A 25806-nucleotide genomic window follows, 5' to 3' on the forward strand; every position below is an offset into this window, starting at 1 on the left:
TGTCATTGTACTTCGCATTATTCTTATCCCATAGTAGGCGTCTCTTTTTCACTTCACCGATTAAAAAGAAGATTTTTTCTTTATGCATATTGACAAACATGTTTCAGTTACGAGTACTATTGCAAAACAGGCAGCCACATTTCCATGTAAACAATCATTACCCATACCATTACCGTATACCAACATAATAACTAAAATGTAAACAAGAATCGTCATACATATGTTACTGTCAGTAGCTTAAACTTTTTGTAGCTAAAACCAAGAAAGTTATAGCTTGAATAAGAAATTACGTAAAATCTAAAAAAAAGTGTTGAAAATACTGCGTGTTTAAAATTAATACTTAAAATATTAAGATATTTGCTGTAGAGAAAGATGCCATATTTATGATGCCTAACATGGCGGATGTATGAATGTTGAACGGGATGAAATGAACGGAACCGATTTAAAGAAAAAAGTGTCAGACAGTTGTAATAAATGAAAGTTAATTATTTCGAAGGCAAGTGTACGCATGAAGAATCTCGAACAATGCGTTAAAAGTATATGGCAGGAGTAACGTACACTTGTTAACGTGTAACATACTGGTAAGTTATTTTTTCGTATGTAACTGTCAGGTTAATAACATCGCCGTCAATAATTTCTACACTTTCAGCACAGGCGTATTTATTCGTTTCGTTTTCATTTACGTTTCCAATTAACTGATCTAATGAATACATTGAATTTATTAACATGCTGCTCAATTGCGGTGTCAATAGCATGGAATTTTTTTTAGAACTTTTGTTTAATAAACATCTGAGACACAAGCGAGGTAATAAGTAGATCTCATTCTGGGTTTAACTTCCCTTAGGGGGCCGGGGTGTGTCATTGTTAGTTATACGGTATAAAGTGCGGCACTCGCTGGTGTTTCTAGTGTAGTGTCGCCTATAAGTGTCTAGTGTAGTTTCGCCTCTGGACTGGCATGCCATAGGATAGCCGACCTCCTAGGCGAGGGGTTCTGGGTTCGAGTCCCGGGTAAGGCACGGGTGTTAATCTACGTACGGATATTTGATTGATGATATGGTAATAAAAGGCTTCGACTAAGAAAATGCATCTAGTGCTGGTTGTGGACGGAAGCTGATAAACATTCAACCAATTAAAAAAAAAAATATTCGACCATAGGGCAGGTATGAGATTTGAGTGGAAACTATTAAAAATATTACATGGTGGATAAATGAGGATGAAGATTTATTGGAAGTCTCTTTAGTGTTTTCAAGAATATGTTCAAGGAGTTTCATGTCTAAATATTATTCTGAAAGCATATGTTTTAGCTATCATCACACACTCATAAATACAGTTTGAAAATAAAACTCAGAAACTTCACTATTATTTTGGCTGCAGCGTATTTTTTAATGCTTTTTGTAAACAGACGCCACTCTGATATCTTGAGCAGTATTCAAATTGTGAGATTTTTTCTGAAGCTCTGCATATTACTATATGTATGTCCAGATAGGCAGACCCTTAATACTGTGTTATTACTGAAATCATGTTATGTTTTTAGCATATTAGAAGCTCTTAATGGTATAGTACACTTTTTTTTTTTTTTAAAGAAAAATTAATTACAAATAGGAAAATTTTTGTTTTGGCTATTCTGTGCCAAATATTTAAATTTTTTATAATGTTGGTACTATAGTGTTACACTTTAAAACTCATGACACACTTTCTGTACTAAGCGGGTTAGAGAGATTATTTCTGCTTTTAATTTTAAACTTTCTGCTCTTATGTGGAATTTATTCTGTTGATACTAAATATTTACTTTAGATGAATCATTGCCAACTACTGCAACATTCATTTCTCACAAGCTAAAACAACCAAATAAACAAAGGAATGGGGATAAGTTGGTAAATGTTCCATGTCACATATCCAAGTTTGCCCTTTTATACTGATATGACTGTAAATATTTTTCCTGTGGCAGAGTTGGAAAAAGAAAAGTTTTTTTTTTATCAAAAAACCTGGATTGTTTTTGGTTTAAACCAGGTTTTTTTTATTACATTAGTTATTTTGGTTCACACATGTTCACATGAAAGCCAGACAAAATCTCATTTTCTGCCACTTATGTTGAACCAAAAAAAGTCATAATATCAAAGAACTGAAGTCCAGAAAATCTGCACATCTGTCTGGGACTTAACCACAGACTAGGTATTTCCTCACAGGAGGAGGATTCTCCTCAGAATGGGTGTTTCCAACCTGATTGGGGATTTACAGTACAGTCAGGGATTTCCCACAAAATAGGAATTTATTTATTTCCTTCTTTTTCTAAACTTTTGACTACAATATATTAATTAATTTAATTTTAGAGGAGTATTTAGCTGGGTATAATTTACAACTTATTCAGATAATTTAAATGATAAGATATTTATTAGTACTATATAATTATTTATTTATTTAAATCACAAGAAACATTAATGAGCAAACTATTGTTATTTAAGTGGAATTAGACCTTACATTAAAATTTATTAAAATAATACTTTTAAAAATACTTTTTTTTAACAACAGTTTATTTAAACTATGGTTTACACCGTGGTTCAAACCAGCTAATCAGGTTTATGGTACTTTATTTCTTGGGGTTTTAATTTTAGAACGTCAGCATATCCTTAACATGACAAATATCTCCACAAGACCAGACATAATTCAGTTGTCCTATAGTTGAGACTTTGTTTGGTCTGATCTTTGGACGTACTAAATTATAATCTTGAGCATCGTGTACCACATGATCAATATATATACAGGAACATACCATCGGGATAAAGGGATAAACGTGGATACGTGATACGGAACAATTACGGATAAGTTTAAGTACGTTGTAGTCGGGGTCACTGTACTTGTTTTGCATCTTTAGTGCCATAGTTACAATTTTTGTTATTGGTAGTTAATTTCATAGCAACATTTTTTTTTTTTCAGTTCGGTAACTGCAAATGGACATGCAACAAAATCAACAACTGCAGAGAACTCCTAATGGTAACTATGAATTGAATTTTGTAAAATTTGTAATGAAGCGTTTTGACAGTTCATCGTTCATTTAACATGGGGACGAATTGTCAGTAGCAGGGGAGTCGTCAGCTTCCCGGCCGGACGATGCCTCGTCCAGTCAGCAGCCGAGCGTGCTCTTCCGGGAGATTCACAAGGCCGCGTGGCTCAAGAAGATACCTGTTGCTGAGAGAAGGATCGGGGCCTTCCCAAAGGTTTGCAGATCACCAACCACATTGGCGTCATAGTCATGAATCATCGCAACTCGCCCGTACTCCATCAATAATCCATTTCATTAACTATTCATAGTTGGAGACAAGATTTCATGGTTTTAGTTTTAGTCTTTTTTTTTTTTTTTTTCTATTCTTCTTCCAACGCAGGATTTCAATGTTATTGTGTATATTTTTTATGAAAGCTTTGTTTTCAAATACTTCACCAAAATATGGGTAAAATTCATATTTTTTTGCATTTTTATGGTAAATTTTTTTTTCTTCAATAAATTAGTCTGAAACAGATACATCCAGAAAATGAAAATAAGTTAGCGGGCATTTATGGTTTAAATTTGATTCAATGTGAGATGCACAATAAAACAATTTCGATTAATTTTCCTGATCCATGCACTTTGGTACAATTTTTTGTCCGGAAATAACGACATTACTTGAAATTCTAACATTGAAATTCTTTTCTTTATGATTTGAATAAATTTTTGGTTAAATGATAAATGTTAACTTAATTCCATGATATTACTTTCTGTATGGTGTATTTCAGTGTTACGCTGTATTTTGATATGCTGTTCAGTGTTATTTTAGTTTTATCGCAATTTACCATATAAACTTGTCCCAATTCATAGTACATCATCAGTTGAACATCAAATCATCTCTTGTTGTCTTTTGGGTCTCTGGTCATAGTTAAAAATGTCACGGAAGTCTCCAATATCTCAGGAATTTTTTATTTTATGTCTTTTTGTTTTGATGGTTATTGAAATGTGGTCCATGTGATGAAATTAATCGATCATACAAAAATATTGATGGGAGGGGCCATGGTGGTGAAGTGGTTGGATTGCTCACACCTCACAAATTTTCTCTGAGTTGCACATGGGCGTCGCAACCGGGGGGGACTGGGGGTACACGTCCCCCCCCCCCCCCCCCCCCCCCAATAATAAAAGTCTTCAATTTCGTCCCCTCCAATAATATATTTAGTTTCGTAGTTATATGATTTCTGTGATATAACCCATATGTTGCGCATGGTGCATTTAGTCCAATCGTGGTAATGTGAGCACTGTGTTTTTACAAATTTGTTCTCTGAAATTATTTTTTATAAAAAATAAATTATAAATTGCAACCAACTATAATTAGAATATTTAGGAAAGAAAAATGCCTAAAAACCACCTTTTTGCACCTTCAAACCCAAAATCCCGAACCCCCCGGGGATGGATATTCCTCAACAACTAAAATCAATTGCAGTCCCCCCCTCCCTCCCCCCCCCCCCCCCCCAAAAAAAAATATATCCTTGCGACGCCCATGGAGTTGCAATTAGCTTCTTGCTATCGCAACCACAGGCAGCATGTTAAGCCTTAATGTAATAAGTTGTATTGTGCTTTTCACAGAAAGGTGAACGAGTGTGGGTAGTTTTCTGTGTGCACGACGACACAGAGGCATTTCTGGAGCTGTATTCGGACCAGAAGGTTGCGCTGATGCACAAGCCTGATTGGTGCGTGTTGCTCAACAACTGCCTCCACGTCTCCCCGACAATTTGCCCTCAAGAGGACGAGTATGAATTCGTGGTGACCCTCAGTTCCGACGTAGTGCGCCTGATGGCCCCAACTTGGTGAGTACCGTTCGGTGGCTTCCATTTTCTGATTTTACTCTGTTATGAAATGGGTGACTTGTACGGATGCTTCTGTTGGAAAATAACCCTCAATTTCTGCTCTGAGTGAGGTTACTGCACACATAGGAACTAGGAAATGCGAGGGGATCGCAGAAAGGTTCCGTAATTTTGCATTCCGACAAAAAAATTTGTTATTGGACGTGCCTTCGGTAAATATTGTTTTTATACGTAATTATAACTTTGAAGAATAATCAGAGTGGAAAACAATCATGAAATGATACTACAGGAGTGCAGCATTAAATTCCTCTCGAATTTAAGTATTTTTTTCAAGCTTTTTCAAAACTTTGATGAATTCCTTATTATTTTAACATCAAAACTCAAGCAATTAAATTTTATGTTCTTTTTAGCTTTGCATAAAAATAAGAATACTGTTATCCTTCATTTGCTTTTAAATGTCATCTGGTTTGCTGGGATTGTCTCTCTCTCTCTGCAAGTTCAGCTGTTTCAGCAAAGCATAGCCTCATACAGGAGCTAGAAATTATGATCAGATGACAGCATTCCTGGTTTATAGCCAGCAGATTTTTTAAAAAAAAATTAAAATTTTTCAGTATTTTGAAGTACCTGTAAGGTGATGCTGAAAACTTTATATGGGTTAGTAATTTTTTTTTAATTCAAAGCCGTCGATGGAATGTGTGCAAACTTTGAGAAGCAACATATACACAATATATCAGTGACTTGGTGGCCAAACCTGTCCAATTTATAATTTTTGTGTAATTAAAGAAGTTCTTGCTTCATTTGTCAATGAGTTCAATAAATTTGAACCACGTTTTCCATCACTCAGTCATAATTGACTAATCCCTACTACGTTATTTCCATATCTGGGTATACCAATGTAAAGTCCATTAGATGGAGAAGTTTTTGTGAAATTTTTTTATTTCCGGGTATATTTTTTTAAATCTCATAAATGTAAAAATTTTCCACATTTCTAATTTTTGAAATTTTTAAATTTTAGAATTAATACTGGCCAATTGTTTAACTGACTGAAAATTGTCAGACAATGTTACACTTTTGAATGGTACAACCATATTTCTTGTGGCCTTAGTATAGCTGAAATCATTAGCATTTTAATTTGGTAAGGTTTGAAAAACATAAAATGTATACTGAGCAGAGGATTTAAAAAAAAAAAAAAAAGAAGTTACAGGGCATTATTTGTTATTAAACGGTTCAATTGATTCCCTGATTTAATTTATTTACATAAAAAATGTTATATGACCTCCCACAGAATAATTGGTCATGTTTTTAAGATATAACAATTTTCAATTCTAGTGTCTGTAAGGAAGGGGTGGCTTTGACAGACTGTGGGGTAAGATTGAACACTTTGAAAAAATGAATAAAAATTTGATATTACTTTGAGAATTTTAAGCACAATATTCTGCATTGATGATTGAGCAGGTAAGAGCACAATATAATAACTTGCATTGAGCACAGGCCAATCAAAATATTAGGTACCTTTTCAATTGACAATATGTATGAATAAAATACTGAATTATTTTTTTGTTTTTGAATGCAAAATCAGCCATTTCGTGACATTTGGCCACACCCACATTGCTGTAAATGACTGGCCCAACCCCTCTTCCTCATGTTAATAAATTTGTTTGAACACACATATTCGTAAATTTTTTGAGGTCAACTCGTTATATTACATACGTAATACAAATTATCTAAATTACATTTTTCTTGTTTGTGTTAAGGTGCCTGCCTGGTCACGAGTGTATTTGTGTTAGTGAGGCTGGATGATAAGTGCGACGCTCGCTGGTCTTCTTGCGCGGTATTGTCACTAAGTGCATGGCCCTATACTGGCGTGCAGTCTTTGCGTCGTGCGTAGGGCAACTATGATGTTTGAGCGATAACAGTAGCATTATAGGACATAAAGATGAAGGTGTAATGCTAGTCCCTTGAGTGCTTTCAAGAAATTTACTCTTATAACAAGCAGTTTAGCCATTTTCATTGTTTTAAAAATACAGTTTGAAAAACATAAGAATTCATTTACCCTCAGTGTATTCTTGAGTGCTTTTCGTAAGCAGATACCACACGGTTATCTTGCGCAGTTTTCCGATTGTGTGGTTTTTATCCCGAGCTCTGCACATTGCGTGTGTGCGCCTGGGCAGGCAAGGGGAGGGGGCCTTGATGATGTTTCAGGGGTGTAGTGTCGCACTTCGGCAACTTGCTTCCAGGGAGCTGATGATAGAGTGGGTGGACGCGATCAGATCGAAGCTGCGGGAGATGAAGATCCTGTCGCCGAAGGAGAACGTGTACAGCAAGATGCCCGAGGCGAGACTCCCCCTGGCCCCCACGCGGGACCCCACCTCCCCGCTGCCGCCCCCGCCTGCCGGGCCCTCGGCCGTCGTCCCGGGGGTGGAGCCCGTGCAGTCCTCCGACAGCTCAGGTGACTTCCGTCGTCTCCTACTTCTGTGCCTCTTTACCGACATGTTTCAGTTCATCCCCCTGTGTTGCGTGTTCTTTACGGTACCAAATATCAGTAGTTTTAACTATTAGCAGGTTATCTAAAGGTCACAAAACAAAAGTTGAAGGACTGGTCATGAAAAAAGTAAGATAATTGAAGGACTAGTCATAAAAGCCACCAAAAACTTCCAAAATAAGCTTGCAATGGAGTTGGAAGTCACATCACTTTAATTTTGAGCAGCCTTAACTTTAAACATTTTTTCTAAATTTTATTAAATTTCATATTTTATATCTCTTATAATTTATTTAAACTCCTAAACTTTATCTAAAAACTTTGGCAGAAACAATTTTTGAGTAAACAAACTATTACCATAAAAACAAGTTATAATTATAATTAAAACTTCCTTAGTATCAAATTAGTGGGAATTTATTTTTAATCATTTTAATATTATATTACACCTTTAACCAAAAAAAAAAAATTCATACGACCACATATTAGTGTAAGGGATGAAAAATATTGTTTAAAGGTAAAAAAAATTGCATAACTACCTTAGTAGGCATAATATGAAATTCGTTAAGACATTCAATGTTGGATGCATTGAGTTAGAAACATTCAAAATATTTTCGTTGCATGGAATATGAGAAAATGTTTAATTGATCATTTTTTTAATATTGCTGAACATATAGCATGTTATGCACATTAAGTTCTTAAAATGTTCCAGGAGTTCATAGAAGTTTCCAAAACATTTCCAGAAGAAATAGGTGTGCTTGTATGTATGTATTTAGTGATGCATCTTTGACGTGTTAGGAATATATGTCATGGTTGTTGTAAATTTAATTTTTGTAGATAGTTCGAGCTCCACTAGTTCTGTGGATGCAAGTAGCAGCAGTGAATCTTCTTCAGAAATACCTGGCTCTCTCGTGATGCCAGAAACGGTATATGACAATTCCATGACAGTGACGTTAAGTGGACTGTCGTCCTTGTACGTCACACAGTCGGAACCGCCAGTTTATGCCAGGTTAGTTGCAATGGTACATTTTATCACATAAAACCTTATGCCAGCCACACACTGTATCAGTATTGTATATATAGAAATAATTGGTGTTCAGATTTTAAATTGATTTTTATCATTTTTAGTACAATTATTTGTTCTGGAATTTGTCAATAAATGATACAAACACAAAACTCGTATTCAGATATTATAAAAACTGTAACGACAAAATAAACACGTAGAAAGATGCTAAGATCCTCATTATATTGTTACAGTTTTATCATTAGATTGGGTATTTTTATTTTATTTTAACCTATGTGCCAATAAAAAATTTTTGTTGCATAGGTCACTAAAACTGAGATCAAAATGACAGGTTAAAGTTTTCATTTTAAGACCTAAAAGGTATATCATCACACACTTAAAATCCTATTGTATTTTGATGATAATATTCTGAAATCTTAAGAAATTCAATTTATCATTGCTTCTTTAAAAAAATGTATTTTTTTTTTTGTTACAAACTTTTTTTTTCTCATTGCTTAAAAGAAAGAAAAAAATATGTAGAAAATTTGAAAGGCTGTTTATTAAACCATATTTAACATAAATTTTACTATAGCATGGTCTCGCACACTTTTTGTGCGATAAAAATTAATTTATATATGCCATACCTCAAGCTATTTGAAAGATTCTACACGGCCGGTCTCAGTCCACCTGTTGTTTGACGTAAGGTTTGTGGCGTGCGCAGACACAGGCCGCAGCTCGGCCGAGCGTCGTCGGTGCCCGGGCCGTCTGCCGCGAGCACGGTCCCTGCGTCCACGTCCGGCAGCGAGAACGTGACGGTGATAGAGGTGAGCGACCGGCCGGCGGAGAGCTCCGGCGAGGTGTTCAGCTTTGACGTCGTCGCCACCGGCGAGGGGGACGCGGGCGACCGGGAGCCGGAGGAGCTGTACTTCACGCCCCCGGCCACCCCCGCCCGGCCACTGCACTACGAGTGCGTGTTCCCGTCCCAGCCCGGCGCGGATGGGGAGGCCAGGGCGCAGCCGAGGGGCCCCGCGCCGCCGGAGAGCAACGGCGACTCACGGGGGCGGCCCCCAGAGCCCAGCCGGAGGCGGCAGAGCCTCCCGTCGCCGGAGGGGGCGAGGGGCAGGGCGAGGACGGAGAGCGACCGGAGACTCCAGCCGGCCCCTCACCCGTACCGCCAAGTGCAGGTGAGGGCAAGCTCTCGACGGCCCCTTGCGTCCGTCCGTCCGTCCCTCGCGTCCGTCCGTCCGTCCCTCCCGTCCGTCCGTCCGTCCCTCCCGTCCGTCCGTCCGTCCGTCTGTCTGTCCATCCCTCGCATCCGTCCGTCTGTCCGTCCCTCGCGTCCGTCCGTCTGTCCGTCCCTCCCGTCCGTCCGTCCGTCCGTGCGTCTCTCGCGTCCGTCCGTCCCTCACGTCCGTCCGTCCCTCGCGTCCGTCCCTCGCGTCCGTCCCTCGCGTCCGTCCGTCTGTCCGTCCGTCCCTCATGTCCGTCCCTCGCGTCCGTCCGTCCCTCCCGTCCGTCCCTCGCGTCCGTCCGTCCCTCTCGTCCGTCAGTCAGTCAGTAACGGGCTCTTGACGATCCCTACATGCCCTACATGCCCGTCAAGTACTGTTCCATTCTGATGCTGTCGACAGACTGGGAGGCTTTTATTGTCGTGAAAATTTCTCTTGTATTGGTAGATTATAATTGATCATCATGAATCATTATTAATCATTAAAGTCTACTTTTTTTTGTTTTGGTATTTGTTTACTTATTTTAAAGTGTAACAGTATGTGATTGATTACACTTATATTATTTCCTGTTCAATTTTGGTTTCAAATGTCACACTTTCAAACTTGTTCAAACACAAGTTGAAAAAAAAATTGTAATAAAAACTACTAATCAAATTTTAAAAAAACTGCAAAAAAATAATATTAGATAATAAAGGTTGCCGGCAATAGCTTTTGTAAGTTATAATTTTATCCGACCATCGGAAGTTAAAACTTGGGAAGCCTTTGATGGATGAATTGATGGGATTTTTCGGGACTTCTGATTAAAGTACGGATGCGAGGGATCATTTTGAGTAATATTTTTAAGAAGAGAGAAATATCCTGGCTGTTTTTCATCAGCAGCATAGTTCCATTATTATTTGTGTTTTTTAACCATAAAAAAATCTGTGAACTATTTTGCAATTGCCCAGAAAAAGCTCCTTTTTTTAATTTTATGCATAGCATATTTAATGACCAGTAATAGCTAGGAAAAATAGGAAAAATTCGCGGGTTCAATGACCTCCAGGATGAACTCCGCAGTTCTACACGTACACTCGGTCAAATGCCAACCCACTCATTGGCCTGCTGTCTTGTGAGACGTCCCTCAACGTAGCAGCCTGTGATTCGATGAAGCTTCGGTCGGGTGTTTTTCTCACTGGCCCAGAGTCGTCCAGGTTGAGTTGTGAGCCAAATAGCAGAGGCAGTGCTGAGGTATGTATAACTGTTTTGTATTTTAGCTCATCGCGAGATGAATTCGCGAATTTTTCCGGTCTCTGGTAATAAATGATCGAATTCTTGCTGCGTTGGAATGTGGACTGTGGGAAGCGCCGGGGTGGTGTAACGGCGACGACGTCCCAGACGAGCAGTTCAGTGTGGGCAGGGGGGGGGGGGGGGGCAAGGGTATATTGGCCCCCCCCCCCCCCTCTGAAACCTTGAAGTGGTGGCAAACGGGGGGCAAAGAAAGTGCTGTGTAATCAATTTTTATATAATAAAACTGCTTAAAAGGCACCATTTTCCACCTTGAAATACAAATTTTTCCCGGGGGGGAGGACCCCTGGACCCCCCCGCTTCAATAGGGGGGATCGATGATTCTTTATAAAAAGGTATATTGCCCCCCTTTTGGAAATTTAGTTGTTGCGCCCCTGAGTGTTGGGGCGTGTCGTGTGTGCGCAGCAAGCCGTGCCGGGGCCGGGCGCGGAGCTGGCCAGCTCCGGCCGCCTCACGCTGCGCGAGCAGCAGGTGCTGCAGCTGCGCAGGGAGATGCTGCACCCCGGCGGAGTGCGGCTGCAGCTGCGACGCAAGGACTGCACCGGCTCCATCGCGCTCGTTGACGCGTTCGGCGCCGTCTGGTGAGTTACAGTGTCGAAGGACTTCATGTCGTAGAGCAACCTTAACGGGAGTCAGCAATAGGTGTGAACACACAGACACACGGAAAATCAGCAGATGTCAAAAGTTAAATGTATGAACAGCGAAGAGAATTCTGTTGATGGAAATAGAAAAAAATTATCACAGCACAGGTAAACACAGTGGCAGACAGTAAAAGGTGAACACATAAACACACAGAAAATCAGCTGATGTCAAAATCAAAACGTATGAACAGCAAAGAGAATTCTGTTGATGGAAATAGTTAGAATAAAATTATCACAGCACAGGTAAACACAGTGGCAGACAGTAAAAGGTGAACACATAAACACACAGAAAATCAGCTGATGTCAAAAGTTAAATGTATGAACAGCTAAGAGAATTATGTTGATGGAAATAGAAAAAAATTATCACAGCACAGGTAAACACAGTGGCAGACAGTAAAAGGTGAACACATAAACACACAGAAAATGAGCCGATGTCAAATGTTAAATATATGGACAGTCTCCGGGTAAAAGGTAACAAGTCAAGAATCCACTTTTTGCAGGAGAAACAAAAAAACTCTTAGATAAAAATTAAATTTAAATACTTAAATTTTTCTTGCATTATTCTTTTATTTACCAACATAGTTGCCAATGATTAAAAAATTCATTACATATTCTAAATATACTTAAGAATTTATTGCTGGAATAAACTAAAAATCGCCAAAATGTGACTTGTTACCTTTTACCCAGAGACCGTCCATATAAACAGCAAAGAGAATTCTGTTGATGGAAATAGTTAAAAATAAATTATCACAGCACAGGTAAACACAGCGGCTGACGATGTCTTAATAGCAGACAGTAAAAGATGAACACATAAGCACACAGAAAATCAGTCGATGTTAAAAGTTTAATGTATGGACAGCAAAGAGAAATTCATTTGATGTAATTTGGTTAGAAGAAAAATTATCACAGCACAGGTAAACACGGCGGCTGATAATGTCTTAATAGCAGACAGTAAAAGGTGAACACACAAAACACACGGAAAATCAGCAGATGTCAAAAGTTAAATGTATGAACAGCAAAGAGAAATTCATTTGATGTAATTTGGTTAGAAGAAAAATTATCACAGCACAGGTAAACACGGCGGCTGATAATGTCTTAATAGCAGACAGTAAAAGGTGAACACACAAAACACACGGAAAATCAGCAGATGTCAAAAGTTAAATGTATGAACAGCAAAGAGAAATTCATTTGATGTAATTTGGTTAGAAGAAAAATTATCACAGCACAGGTAAAAACAGTGTCTGACAATGTCTTAATAGCAGACAGTAAAAGGTAAGCACATAAAACACACAGAAAATCAGCTGATGTCAAAAGTTAAATGTATGAACAGCTAAGAGAATTCTGTTGATGGAAATAGTTAAAAAAAAAAATTATCACAGCGCAGGTAAACACAGTGGCTGACAATGTTTTAATAGCAGACAGTAAAAGGTGAACACATAAACACACAGAAAATCAGCTGATGCCAAAAGTTAAATGTATGAACAGCTAAGAGAATTCTGTTGATGGAAAGTTAGAAAAAAAATATCACAGCACAGGTAAGCACAGTGGCTTGAAATGTCTTAATAGCAGACAGTAAAAGGTAAACATACAAACACACAGAAAATCAGCCAATGTCAAAAGTTAAATGTATGAACAGCAAAGAGAAATTCATTTGATGTAATTTGGTTAGAAGAAAAATTATCACAGCACAGGTAAACACGGCGGCTGATAATGTCTTAATAGCAGACAGTAAAAGGTGAACACACAAAACACACGGAAAATCAGCAGATGTCAAAAGTTAAATGTATGAACAGCAAAGAGAAATTCATTTGATGTAATTTGGTTACAAAAAAAATATCGCAGCACAGGTAAACACAGTGGCTGACAATGTCAATACAGTTGCTACAAAATAGTAAATTATAACAAAATTCAATGTTGGGCAACATAGCGAAAAACATACAAAAGCCAACAACGTGAGTTTGTCGTATACCAACTTTCCTTTTTGAGGGAGGGGGGGGGGGGATATTTAACAGTTATGCTTTCCGTGGTACCACTATTATTGTAGCTGACTAAACCTAACCAACCTTTCTTTTTTGTATTATTTATCTCATTTTCCATTCTAATGACAAATACCTAATATCTTCTCTCCACCTAATTTATTTAGCATGATGTTTGTTCTACAATGTAATAAAAAAGATCGGAAAAAATTTAAATTTTTTACGTAACTACTTTTATACATTTTCAAGCAGATTTCTTTTATTTGCTTCAAAAAGTTAGCGACTTGCTTATTATAAATCCACATATTGAAGAAGTGCAGTATGTATCAGTCAAAATGACATTGTTTTGGAGAAATTGGTATCACAGAACATTTAAGTAACATAATTTTTTTCAGTAATATGCTGTCTTTTTTAATGAACATATAACTTAAAAAATAAAAATTACTGATACTTTTGTTTTAAAAAACAAAGTTTGCCTGAAGATAAAACCACATAATCTTGTCTCTAGGTGTACGGGATGCCCTCCTTCACAGAATCCTGTCTGTATCCTCGTAGGCTTTGAATATATATTGTATAGAAGTCGCAAGTGGATAGGATTTACTCTACGTTTTTCAGGAGCGTATGATGAGCAGCTTGGGAACTTCACCGCTGCAGTGCGCTGTATCATCTTAGTTGTTATTTACACGTTAGAGCGCAGCACTGTCGACCGCTGTCATTTCCCAAACCCCCCCCCCCCCTTCTCTCTATCATTCACTGCAGCTCAAGATCGTTCAGCGGGAGTTTGCGCGTCACAAAACTGTAGGGATGAGAGGTGGGGTAGAGGGTGGGTGGAGGACAACGCATGTTTGAGGGAGGGTGGGGAAGGGGTGGTCTAAGAGTTCGACATTTGTCCGCTAGGGACCACCACAAGTCGATGCCCTAGAGATGGTGGCGATTTCGACGGTGAATTAACCAACTACCTCAAAACCGTATTAGAAATTTTAACCTGGGCTGGCGACTTCTATACAGTATATATGTTCAAAGTCGTAGGTCACGGGTGGGTGGTGTAGTGAGCTCTGGTGTGGCCAGGGTCGCCGGGTGGAAGCAGCGGGAACGCCCCATGCTGTACAACGCCCTGCACATCGGGGACCAGCTGCTCAGTGCCGCCGGCATCCCCGTGCAGAGCGCCGCCGACGCACAGAAGCTCATCCGCGGAGCCACCAGCCTATACGTGCGTACCTGCGTCCCCGCCTGCAAGTCGAACAACTAGGGACACCCGCATTTCGCGAATACATTTCGTGTCAAGGTATTTCACAAAAACACTGCAGCTTTTTCTAAGAGTCGAAGCAAATTGCGAGGGTGCAGAGCAGTACGGTGACCACATTCTCATTAGGCCCCGTCAAAGAGCGGGACGACACCTCTCACCGACCTCAGCCAATAACCACAGGAGAAAAGCTACAGTATTTTGTGAAATACCTTGACACCAAATGTATTCACGAAATACAGGTGTCCCTACAAATAACTAGTCTAGATACATATTAGATCCATGCTTATACATCCATCTATGATCAGTATTAAATAGCCCAAAATATACTTCCGAAGTCTTTTTACCCAGTGCATCGTTTACCTTTATTTGGTTTGTTTTGGGGGGGGGGGGGGGGTGTGTTATATCCCCACTCTTTCTTCTTTCTCTGGATCTGCCCCTCTACACCACGGTGCCTTGACATTTTGGTAGATTAAATAACATCACGTGTATACTAATGAGCAAAATTAAACAAATGAATTAATTTATTTTAATGAGCTGAAGAATGAAAGTTCAAAAATTTATAACCCAGAAGAAAAGAAACAGCAAAGCGTTTAAATTTGCTACGTTGTATGTTTTTGCCCGGCTAAGCACACAGAGAAACATAACAAAACAAAGACAAACAATGTTCCTTAGGGATTTTTCATTACGATGGTTCTACGTTATTTGGAAATAAAAGAGTTTATTAAATTATCTTTGTTTATTTCTTTAAAAAAAAATGTTTTTTCTCATCATTACATGGCCTCAGTACACAATTTTACAAATGAATTTAGTTAGAAAACTTCATTACTTGCACAGTTTTTTGTGTTTTCTTATACAAACTTTATCAATGTCTTTGAATTTTGATAGGATGAGGTCCAAATACATACCACAGCACCATACATCTTGCCGTTGATGGTCGAGGAGTCTTGTCACTCGCCAAAGAAAAAAAAAACTTAGTAATGTCCCTTGGTTAAATTCTCATATTGTGTCGTGACTTGCCGACGACGCAACCGGCTTCGGCGACGATCGAGCAACAAGTGACTTGGTCGACGAGATTACCTTCCCTTGTAAAGGTGAACACAAGGGAGGCAACCCCGTGGGCCAACTGACCAATCAGAGCACAGAATTCCAAAACATGACCATATAAGGAAATTTGTGCAGGCACATCACTTGACGCCAGGGCTCGCCCTGATTGGCTGGCTAGTGTTAGCCTCCAGTGACCCTTCCAGACGGTCGCTACAGCTGTGCGTACAACGTGACGCGTAAATCCCAAACACGCATTTACAAAGTGAAAAATAACTTTCTGGCGCCAGAGTGTCGCGCCTGTCCGCTCTTCCTTCTGTACCTTCCAGACTATTCTCAAGATATTACACTAGCAATATCCAATAGAATTTAAAATTACCCAACAAATTCAAATACAATGTTCAAAATTTAGTAAACAAAGTTGAAATTCATACCATATTAGAAACTTTTGTTTAAAAATGATGTCCTGTAAAATTATAATCTATACTGCTTTAAACAAAACAATTACTGAAATTAATTATCAAATATCAAAATTAATTATTATGAACTGGAGTTAACCCTCAAATTAATAATTAAGTATCTCAAGGAAATAAGTATTTTAAGGCTTTCCATGAAATTTAACCAAAGTAATTAATAACAATTCTTAACAGATCTGAACAATCCTTATCTACATATTAAATACTTATTATCTTTCATATCCAAGTTATTCTTAATCAATATTCTTATAACCCAAAAATATATAACAAATCCTCATTGTGCAATGCTAAAAATTATGCGTAGGGTTCCGCCAATTTCAGAGCAATTTATCGTTATGATGCAGTGAACAAATAAAAGGTTCACAAAACATTGCTCTAAACTCTTGATACCACTTGGTTTGAACTTTTCCTTGCAATATCTGACGGAGGTATGGCAGATAACGGTGAATCTGAAAGAACCCGGTGCATGCATGCAACTTTTATCACACCTTTTATTCATCACATTGTTTAAAAAATTTTCTCCATATCATTGACAATAATAAACCAGTGATGAAAATATTTTAATGAAATTCTAAAAAAAAAAAAAATGATACTTTTAATAAGCTTCTATGCACACTTTAAATTTGCAGTAAATGCCCGTTAAGAAAATTCTCAGTGTACTTAGAAACGAGAAAGTTTATAGGTCCAGTGCTAATATTGATTTTTAACTTAATATGCAAGAAATTTTCTTGATTGGGATCTGCTGTATCTGTTTGTAAATTGTTTGCACTCCCGGACTAGGGTTTGTGTTCTGTTGTGAATAAAAATAAAAAAAAAAGGTCTTTGGAACTTAAAACCTGAGCATTTTGTTATTTGTGAGTGGTATCGTAAGGTGTTACCAAGAGCAACGAAATAACAAAAAGGGAGGAAAAGGAAAATGGCGTCAAGGAGCCGGTACCATAGCGATGCTAGGAATCGCAAATGTTTTCTTCGTCGCGTTTGCGGTCGGGCTGAAACGAAGAACACCACCGACCCAAGGCTCGACTTGAACGATCCCAGAAGCATTACGTGTTGTACCAGACAGTTCAAATACCGGTACATACCAACAGTAACAAGAACAATAAAACCTATTTGCAATATCGGCTGTTTTATGGTTGATTCATACACGTTTTACATGAAACCATTTTGGGTTTTTTTACGTCAAAATTAAATGTAACTGTAAATGTTTTTACGTCACAATTTCTATGAACTTAGAAAATGTTGTAGCCATTGCCGTATAAAATGTTGGCACCACTACAAAAAGAATGTGAAGATAAACGGAAATGTGAACTCTCAAATATTTTTATCAGTTCAATAAATGCTAACTTAGTCGAAGTGTTACTGTGGTAATATGCTGCTGATAAATCATTTTAGTTACTGTAGTTAAAAAAAAATTTTTCCCTGATTTTGAGTGGGCTGTAGAAGGGGTCGGCCTATCTTCGGACCAATACGGTAAATTTTCAGTAAATCCCAGTTAAGAAAATTCTCAATGTGCTTAGAAACGAGAAAATTTTATAGGTCCAGTGCTAATGTTGATTTTTAACCTAATATGCAAGACATTTCCTTGATCGTGATCCGCTGCATGTGGGGACAGGTGGAGTTCATCGTCCGCCGCATCCCGTTCGGGCGGGTGCTGGCGATCCGGCGGGAGGCGGAGGGGCAGAGCCTGGGCATCGTGCAGGAGAGCGGCACGGCGGAGATCCGGGACGTGGTCCCGGGTGGCCTGGCGGCGCGGCACGGGCTCCCAGCGCGCGCCCGGACCTGCGACGGCCTCTCGCTCACCAGCTGGGTGCTGACGGAGGTGAACGGCCGGCCCCTCAACCTGTTCTTCAAGGACGGCGAGGCGCGCGACCGCCTCAACGCCGTCGGCCAGGAGGTGTCTGTGCTGGTGCAGCCGTGCGACCTGGTTGTGCGGCTCAGGAAGCAGCTGAAGGCCGTCCGCGGCTACAAGGACTACATCGTGCAGTAGCCGGCGGTGGGTGTCCACAGTCAAAAAAACACCGAGAAGGCTCTCAAAGTAAAAAGTTTGGAACACGGGGTGTCCACAGCCTGGGAAGTTTTGGTTTGGGCAAAAAAAATTACAGAAACCTCTTAACCCATTTGCATCTACAAGCATGGGCGCAACAACTAAATTTACAAGGGGGGGGGGGGGCAATATACCTTTTTATAAAGAATCATCGATCCCCGGCCTATTGAAGCGGGGGGGTCCGGGGGCACTCCCCCAGGAAAATTTGTATTTCAAGGTGGAAAATGGTGCTATTTAAGCAGTTTTATTATCTAAAAATTGATTACACAGCACTTTCTTTGCCCCCGTTTGCCCCCACTTCAAGGTTTCAGAGGGGGGGCAAATACCCTTCCCCCCCCCCCTGTTGCGCCCCTGTCTACAAGCGTACTAGTACGCAGCTGTTTTTATGGCCGATAACAAACACCATAGGCGTACTGGTACGTAACATGGCTGATCTGCGTGAAAAACTTGGAAAAAAAATCCCTTTAGGATGAATGTAACCCCTCAAGAGTAGCTAGTATTGTTATAACAAAGGTATATTATCGTGAAAACTTAAACTATTTTTTAAAATTTTATTTAAAGAATAAAAATATAATGAAAATAGAAAATAACTAATAATAGTAATATATAAAAAAGTTTATGGATTCCATGGTATGTCTACCATTAAAGTGAGTGGATGCAAATGGGTTAAACATCTGGAATGTTATGCTCCAGCATATCGTAACATAATTTGCGAGAGAACATTTTTTTTCCCCCTCACTAAAGTAACTGTTTTTCATACGACTGAACGTAGGTTGTGCTTTTCGAAGTAGTTTTATACTATATTCTGTTCTGATGCACAGTTCTTTGAATTTTATGTATGGAACTGATTTAAATATTATTGAAAAGGAATAAAAATGAGAAAAACCCAGCTAAGTTGATAATGAAGAATTTTTCTTTTTCTTCCTTAAGCCATATTAAAAATGGCCAGGAAATCAATGGTGGCTTTATACAATACAAAAAAAAATTGGTAAAAGCAGGGGAAAGCCCAGATTTTTTTTTTTGTGGACACCCTAGGATGCTTTGGAATCAAGTGAGGGGCTTAACATAGTTGCACTAATTTGTAATTATACTTAATACATTGATGCATACTTAGTCATACCTTTTTTTTCTTCTTGCATTAGTTCCTCACTTTTTACGTAGCTTTCTGAAGTGTTTTGTTTAATACACGTTGGGTGATTATTTAAGTGTCTAGCGGCAGTGCCCTATACACACTGTCGCCTGTCGGGAAACTGCGGAGCAAGCCACGACGCAGCTTGGGCGGGAAGCAGTAACTTATTGACTAAATTTAACCAAGATTATTTATGTAGCGAGTGAGACTGAAATGCACTCTGTTCAGTCGAGGTGAGCACGCACTTCTTTTTGACAGTTGCCCAACTAGTGACGGATCTGTGATAAAAATGTGCTGGTGGTGGTGTGTTGAGACACTGGAGCTGTATTGGAAAATAAGTTTTAATCGCTATTACAAAAAAAATGGTTTCGTTTGAAAATTGGATTGGAATGTACCGTCCTTTGATGAGTTTCGCGAGTTCCTTCTTGAAATTTCAGCAGTTAAGTCTGACCGCATCTTGCCATCTGCTGCATCACACCCGGACACCTGAACACACGCTTGCATACACAAATACATATTCACACATGCAGGGAAAGTTAAAAGGAAGAGAAGGGAGTGAATAATTAGCTATTAGGCAAGTATTTACCTTTCTTGTGCATTATTACTAGGCCTCTGCGAATATATGAATTTCCAAATATGAATACGAATCATAAACTATTCATAATTAATTTGACTTCAAAGTAACGAATATTCATTTCCTTACGAATATTTGACATAGCATATCTAGTGAGATTGTCGTATAGCAACATTTACTGTTGAGGTTAAGTCATTTTTTTTAAATATACATATATACAATTTTTTGATGTTTTATATTCTAAGTATTTGTTTTCAAGAAAATGACTTGTGCACTTCCAAAGTCGAAACAATGTCAAATTCTTATTTATAAAAAGAAAAACTAAATATGCTACATGTCATAGAAATCATCCATTATGTGGTCGAAATACGAGACAGCTGTGTAGTTGCCAGAGTCAAGAAAACACTTTTTGTGTTTATGATGTTTTTATTAAAACTTTGTTACATATCGTGCTCAAATTGACGTCCTCCATTCCGTATGCATGCTTGATACCTATTTCCTATTGCACCTGTTGTATGTAGTCGCTTTCCTGCTCTCATAGTTTCAAACGCTCCGTTAATTCGTTAAATTAGGATGCATGTGGATAAGTCATTCCCAAGATCAAGTAGCTTCACGTGTTTTACGAAGGTGCATATTTAGTTTTCAAATTTTCGTAACTGAAAAGTGTAAGCAGGAAACTACAACACTAGTGTTAGGTTGGTTATGTGTGCTGCTGAGTACACCGACTGTCAAAAGTAGTGCTCCTCATCTTGAACTGAATACTTTACATATGTTGATAGTGTGTTTGTTTGTGAAATGTCTGTTGCAAAACCTTGTAAAGTAAATTTTTCTAAATGTTTTTCCACATTTTTTTTTGCATGTTCCTAAAATCATGCAGTTCATAAAAAAGAACTACGTCTGGTCCAGTGAAATACTAGCTTGCTCTGTTTTTTATTTGTTGTACGCTTGATTGTGTATTTTTTATATTTGGAAGCAAAATTTAAGTTAATTCCTGAGTATTAAGTTGTAAGTTCTGACTTTAATCACACTGTCTTTTCATACTGAACAGTTGGTTGATTGTTTTTTTGCTAACTCTGGACCCTTTAGGAGGGTCTAGATTGTCTAATCACCTCTCACAAAGGCTTCCGTGTTTTATTCCCGGCTTTGTTATGGTGTTTTCTCTGGTACTCCAGTTTCTCCCACGATCACATTCCATGAATCTTCTTATTTCGTCGCCCCTCATTGTCTTTAAATACCCTCATAAACATGAGCAGTTAAACCCCAGGTCATTTATTTGTTCATTTTGGGTTGTGTGGTATTATTTCACTTTACCTGTTTTGTGTGACTACTACATACAGTTTACATTTTTTTTCTGATCATTTTTGGAGTAATCATTGCTATCTTGTTAATCTTAGTCTATGGCTATGAACAGTGATATTTCTCTACACCAAGTTTGGTATTCACAGGGTGTATATAGATGAAGATGATGTGAAGTTTTTATGTTCAAAAGGAATGTGAATAGATATATTTTATGTTATTTACATTTGTGAATTTGGTATCGTAAAAGATAATTATTTTTTACTGTGATTTGTAAGTAATGTTTAATAAGACATTATTTTCGTTAGTAGTATTTCATTGGGTTGAATAGGGATAACTCGCTTGTGATGGTGTTGATAACTACAGTAATGAGCCTACTGCAGTGTCGGCTTTGTGAATTCAGGCGGTTCTATTTTTGCGCAGTGCTGCTGCTATATCTATGATTTTTTTCCATGACAGTTGTATCTGTAATTGCGAAACTTCCGCTAGAAAGCGTTGGAACCAAAACGTTAACTTCGTTAAAAAATGTTAGTTTGACGGTATTGTTTGCTAAGCGACGATATAGTGTTTCTTATAATTTTGTTAAGCAGCTTTTTTATTATTGTTTCTTGTTTAGTAGGTTTAGGAGTTCATGAAGTGTGTGTATTGACTGTAATTTAAGAATCTGGTCATCCCACAAGTGTTGTTTTATAGAAGTTGCTCTTTTGTAAATTATTTTGTGTGGCTGTATTTGTGGGGATTTTTTTTTTTTAGCAGTTTTTCCCATTCATGTGATTGTCACAGCAATCTATAGGGCTTAAAATGTATGATATTTTTGTAACACAGTATTTCTACTCTGATAGAAAATCCTGAAATGCAATATGGTCTGATCACGTCAAAGAAAAGACTGGAGTTTTAATTATTAATATTACAACAGAATTATTGTTTCAATTATGTAAGGGATTGGAGGAGTTTTGACATTGCTGTCAATACTACCTATTTTTCATGCTTTTAATGTACTATATTTATTCTATTCTGGCAGCTTTTTAACGTTTAACCCATCTCATCATTAATGTGAGTTGTATTATAGTTTTATAGTTCATATAATTTCTAATAACCCCTCAACATGTGCTTCACAAATGTCATTCAAATAGCACATGTACAGGCATAATTTTGGTGCTGTTGGCAATGGGAGACTAGGTACCTAGCTAGGTAATTAATTATTAATTTGTCATATAAAGTATTTAAATTGCACGAGCCCCCATATTGGTTGGACTTTTGAAGTGAAACTTCTTTGCCGAGGGGGCTACAATTTTCGAGCGTTACGAAAATTCAGATTGTATGAGTGGGAATAGCTAGGAACATGGTGGGGAAACCGGGGTGAGGAGGGTAATAGGTGCATGGTGGGGGAGACGGCAGGGAAGAGGTAGAAATAATGAAGCATACTTGCTCAATAGCATAATTTAGCGCTCACGTACTTTCATATATTTTTATCTGCAGCCCCAGCCGAAGAGAATTATGTTTTCTATACTCCTATACCTAGGGACCAAAAAAAATCGCGGGTTCAATGACTTGCAGGATGAACTCCATAGTTCTACGTACACTCGGTCAAATGTCACCCACTCATTGGCTGCTGTCTTGTGAGACGTCCCAACTTAGCAGCCTGTGATTCGATGAAGCTTTGGTCGGGCGTTTCTCATTGGCCCAGAGTCATCCAGGTGAGTTGTGGGCCAATAGCAGAGGCAGCACTGAGGTATAACTATTTGTATATTAGCCTATCGGGAAATGAATTCGTGAATTTTCCGGTCTCTACCTATACCTAATGATATAATAAACAAAAAGTTTTGTTTCTGTCGCGTGTGGAGCCCACGCACACGCCTGCCAGTGCCGTGACTCTGAGATGTTATGGAAGGGTCGCAATATGGAATATTGTTGAAGCAGAGAAGTTCTTGAGGTTCAAACTCATTCTAAACTAAGCGAATGTTGTGGGAAAGCTACGCATTATGCAATTTTATATGATATTTCAAAGGGTTTTCACAGTGTACACATTTACTGCTTGTGGTTTTTAGCGACATCAGTCAAAGTTCTTTGACGTTTTAAATTGACTTAACTGTTGCCATCTGTTGGGTATCAATTAAGCTGTTTGCATCATATGCTACCCTGAGTCTGAAATTATGTTTCCAACATACTGGCGTATTCTGCGACTTAATGTACAAATCAATTTTTTTTAAATATATAATTACTTAATAATTCACTGCACAGTAGAAAAATGATTTGGATCAAGAATGTCATAACCATGACATTATTAACAGCAGTGTGGAAAATTATAAAAAATTCTGTGTGCATTAGGTTGACATAAATCATTAGCTTCTGATGAGTAAGGAAAGTGGGAATTATTGGCGAGTGGTTTTGTTGATTTGAAGGTGGGGGGGGGGGGGGGGGGGGGGGGGACACATAAAATATTAATAGCACATTGTTTTTTGGGCTTAATGTGCTGCAAAAAAAAATTGCAGGTGGTTATGTAGTCATTCTTTGAACGAACGTGAGATATTGTTTGATGGGTGATTGTGTTTAAAGCAACTTTATGAAATGTGAAATTTAGATTATTAACTACAACATAATTATGATGCAGGATGCTGTCTTCGTTAAATAGTAGCACCAAAATATTGCTCATGAGGCCATTATGAAGCAACTATTCAGAATCAGCTTGTGTGTATTTAAATTATGTGCAATATATGATTGAATGAGTTAAGTTTACAGTTAGTCTTCTAAGTCTTTTGTATAGCCAAAGTTGGGCAATTAAGTTAAGTACGTTTGTAAGAAATTCATAATTGAATATACCTTTACATATTGTAATTAATTTTATTGATATTTACTAATTAATATTGTATTTTCAGTGGAATCTCAATACAAAGAACCTGAAGAAACCAAAAGTGTTGGTACTTAATAATGAAAGTACTTTATACAGAACAGTTTATAAATGTAAAAACATCTTGTAGGGATCTGGAAATATATACTTTAAAGTGAGGAGGTACTTAGTAATGAGATTCCACTGTACATATTTAAGAACATCTTAAGGGTTGGGTCATGTGCCTAAAACGTGTATTTTCTGTGATAACATTTGTGTGTTGAATAGTCCTGTAGTCATGGGTGTATTTGGTGGGTGAAATTGGTTTTATTCAGTAACTAGTATGGATTATAATGTCGGACACTTAAGAGCAGCTACAGCTACAATAAGCTATTTTTCCCTATTGAAATGTGGATTCTTGCTGTTAAGTCGAAGACAAGTTACCTGCAGAGCTATAAACTGTAGTTAGGAGCGTAGATACTTCTAAAATTAAATGTTCATGTGAATTTCATGAGATTGACTATCATAGTAAAAATAATGATCATTTACATTTATTAGTTATTACCAAAGCATTAATTTGGGTGATGTATTGAAACTTTGAGTGAAGTTGTTTGTCATTTATTAAAAATAGTTTTTGTTGCAATTCTGCAACATTAAATTTATAAATTGGGTAAAAATAATTTTTATTCCCCATTAAGGGGGTGTATCTGTGTTGGTGAAGTGGGATGATATTGCGAAGCTTCTAGTGCAGTATTGCCTATAAGCACAAGGCTCTGAACTGGAGCACAGTCTTTATGAGATTTGAATGGAAACCCTAACATAAACTATTTTTATTCAATTCAACCTCGAAAACTAACACTTCGAAATAATGAATATTTGTTTGCTTATGAATACTTGACATAGCATACCTCATAAGATTGTCATTTGTGCGATGTAAATACTTTTTTTTGATGTTCGATAAGACTTCATGAATAATAAGTGATGCATGTTTAAAACAAGTATTCAAAGTTTTTTTTTCTACTGTCTTGCTAAACAGTAACAAAATAAATCATTTAAACAATTCAAAACAAGGCATATTTGTCATTAACTTGAAAACAAAATATTTATCTTCTTTTTGTCTCACGCATCAAAAGTAGGAAAAAACAAACGTCATCAATTTTAGACAACACCACCACAAAACTCGGACACTCCATTCGGATGGGCATTGAAAAAAAGTAATTGACGTACTTTCAATGATTTATAAATCAGTATAACAATCAATCTAACAACATGTGATATAGTAACAGCTTACTTGCTGTATATATCTATGGCAAATCAGATGTTGCAACTCAAAAAATATTTATAAAAAAAACCTAAATAGTGTTTTGATTCCAGTTTAAATTAGCAAAAATTGTTTTTATAATATTGCTGAGATAAAATACAATTAACCTGGCTGCCGTTAACAACGAAAACTTGTGAATAACTAGGGTATAAATCACTAATTTGGAAATTCAGCATTAAAAAAAAGTGTTTTTTGTGAAATTGATTGCTGTGTATTTCGCGGTAGCAGGTTGTGGAAAATAAGGTGAATACAAACTGAAATGAAAGGTTGGTTGGGTTGTTAGGTTCACAATATAATTATAAAAAAAAACTATATTTCATAATTTAAATAGTTAAAATGAATTTTCCATTAATTATTATAGCTGACTTAATTTAAACAGCTTTTCACTTTATTATTTGCTTAATTCTCCAGAACTTGTT

General features: G+C 37.7%; 1 protein-coding gene across 2 annotated transcripts; it reads left to right on the top strand.

The window, feature by feature from the left end:
- Positions 1–316: 316 nt before the first annotated feature.
- LOC134536136 (uncharacterized) lies at positions 317–23488 on the top strand. Of its 2 annotated transcripts, none has more exons than XM_063375729.1 (10): positions 317–581; positions 2935–2991; positions 3076–3215; positions 4607–4827; positions 7062–7273; positions 8138–8309; positions 9025–9487; positions 11222–11397; positions 14502–14643; positions 17809–23488. In XM_063375729.1, the coding sequence occupies exons 2-10, from the start codon at positions 2949–2951 to the stop codon at positions 18181–18183; spliced, it is 1944 nt and encodes a 647-aa protein (XP_063231799.1). In that variant the 5' UTR covers positions 317–581; positions 2935–2948; the 3' UTR covers positions 18184–23488. The 2 variants fall into 2 exon arrangements, with proteins under 2 accessions (XP_063231799.1, XP_063231800.1); XM_063375730.1 differs by having other exon boundaries at positions 3079–3215.
- The last annotated feature ends 2318 nt before the right edge of the window (positions 23489–25806 follow it).

Source organism: Bacillus rossius, chromosome 10 (genome assembly GCF_032445375.1).
Source record: "Bacillus rossius redtenbacheri isolate Brsri chromosome 10, Brsri_v3, whole genome shotgun sequence".
Lineage (NCBI taxonomy): Eukaryota > Metazoa > Arthropoda > Insecta > Phasmatodea > Bacillidae > Bacillus > Bacillus rossius.

Excerpts from the sequence above, each read along its gene's own strand:
- LOC134536136 (XM_063375729.1), top strand. The coding sequence starts at position 2,949 with ATGGACATGCAACAAAATCAACAACTGCAGAGAACTCCTAATG. Across the intron at positions 2,992-3,075 it reads ACTGCAGAGAACTCCTAATG|TAGCAGGGGAGTCGTCAGCT; the intron begins GTAACTATGAAT and ends ACGAATTGTCAG. Across the intron at positions 9,488-11,221 it reads ACCCGTACCGCCAAGTGCAG|CAAGCCGTGCCGGGGCCGGG; the intron begins GTGAGGGCAAGC and ends GTGTGTGCGCAG.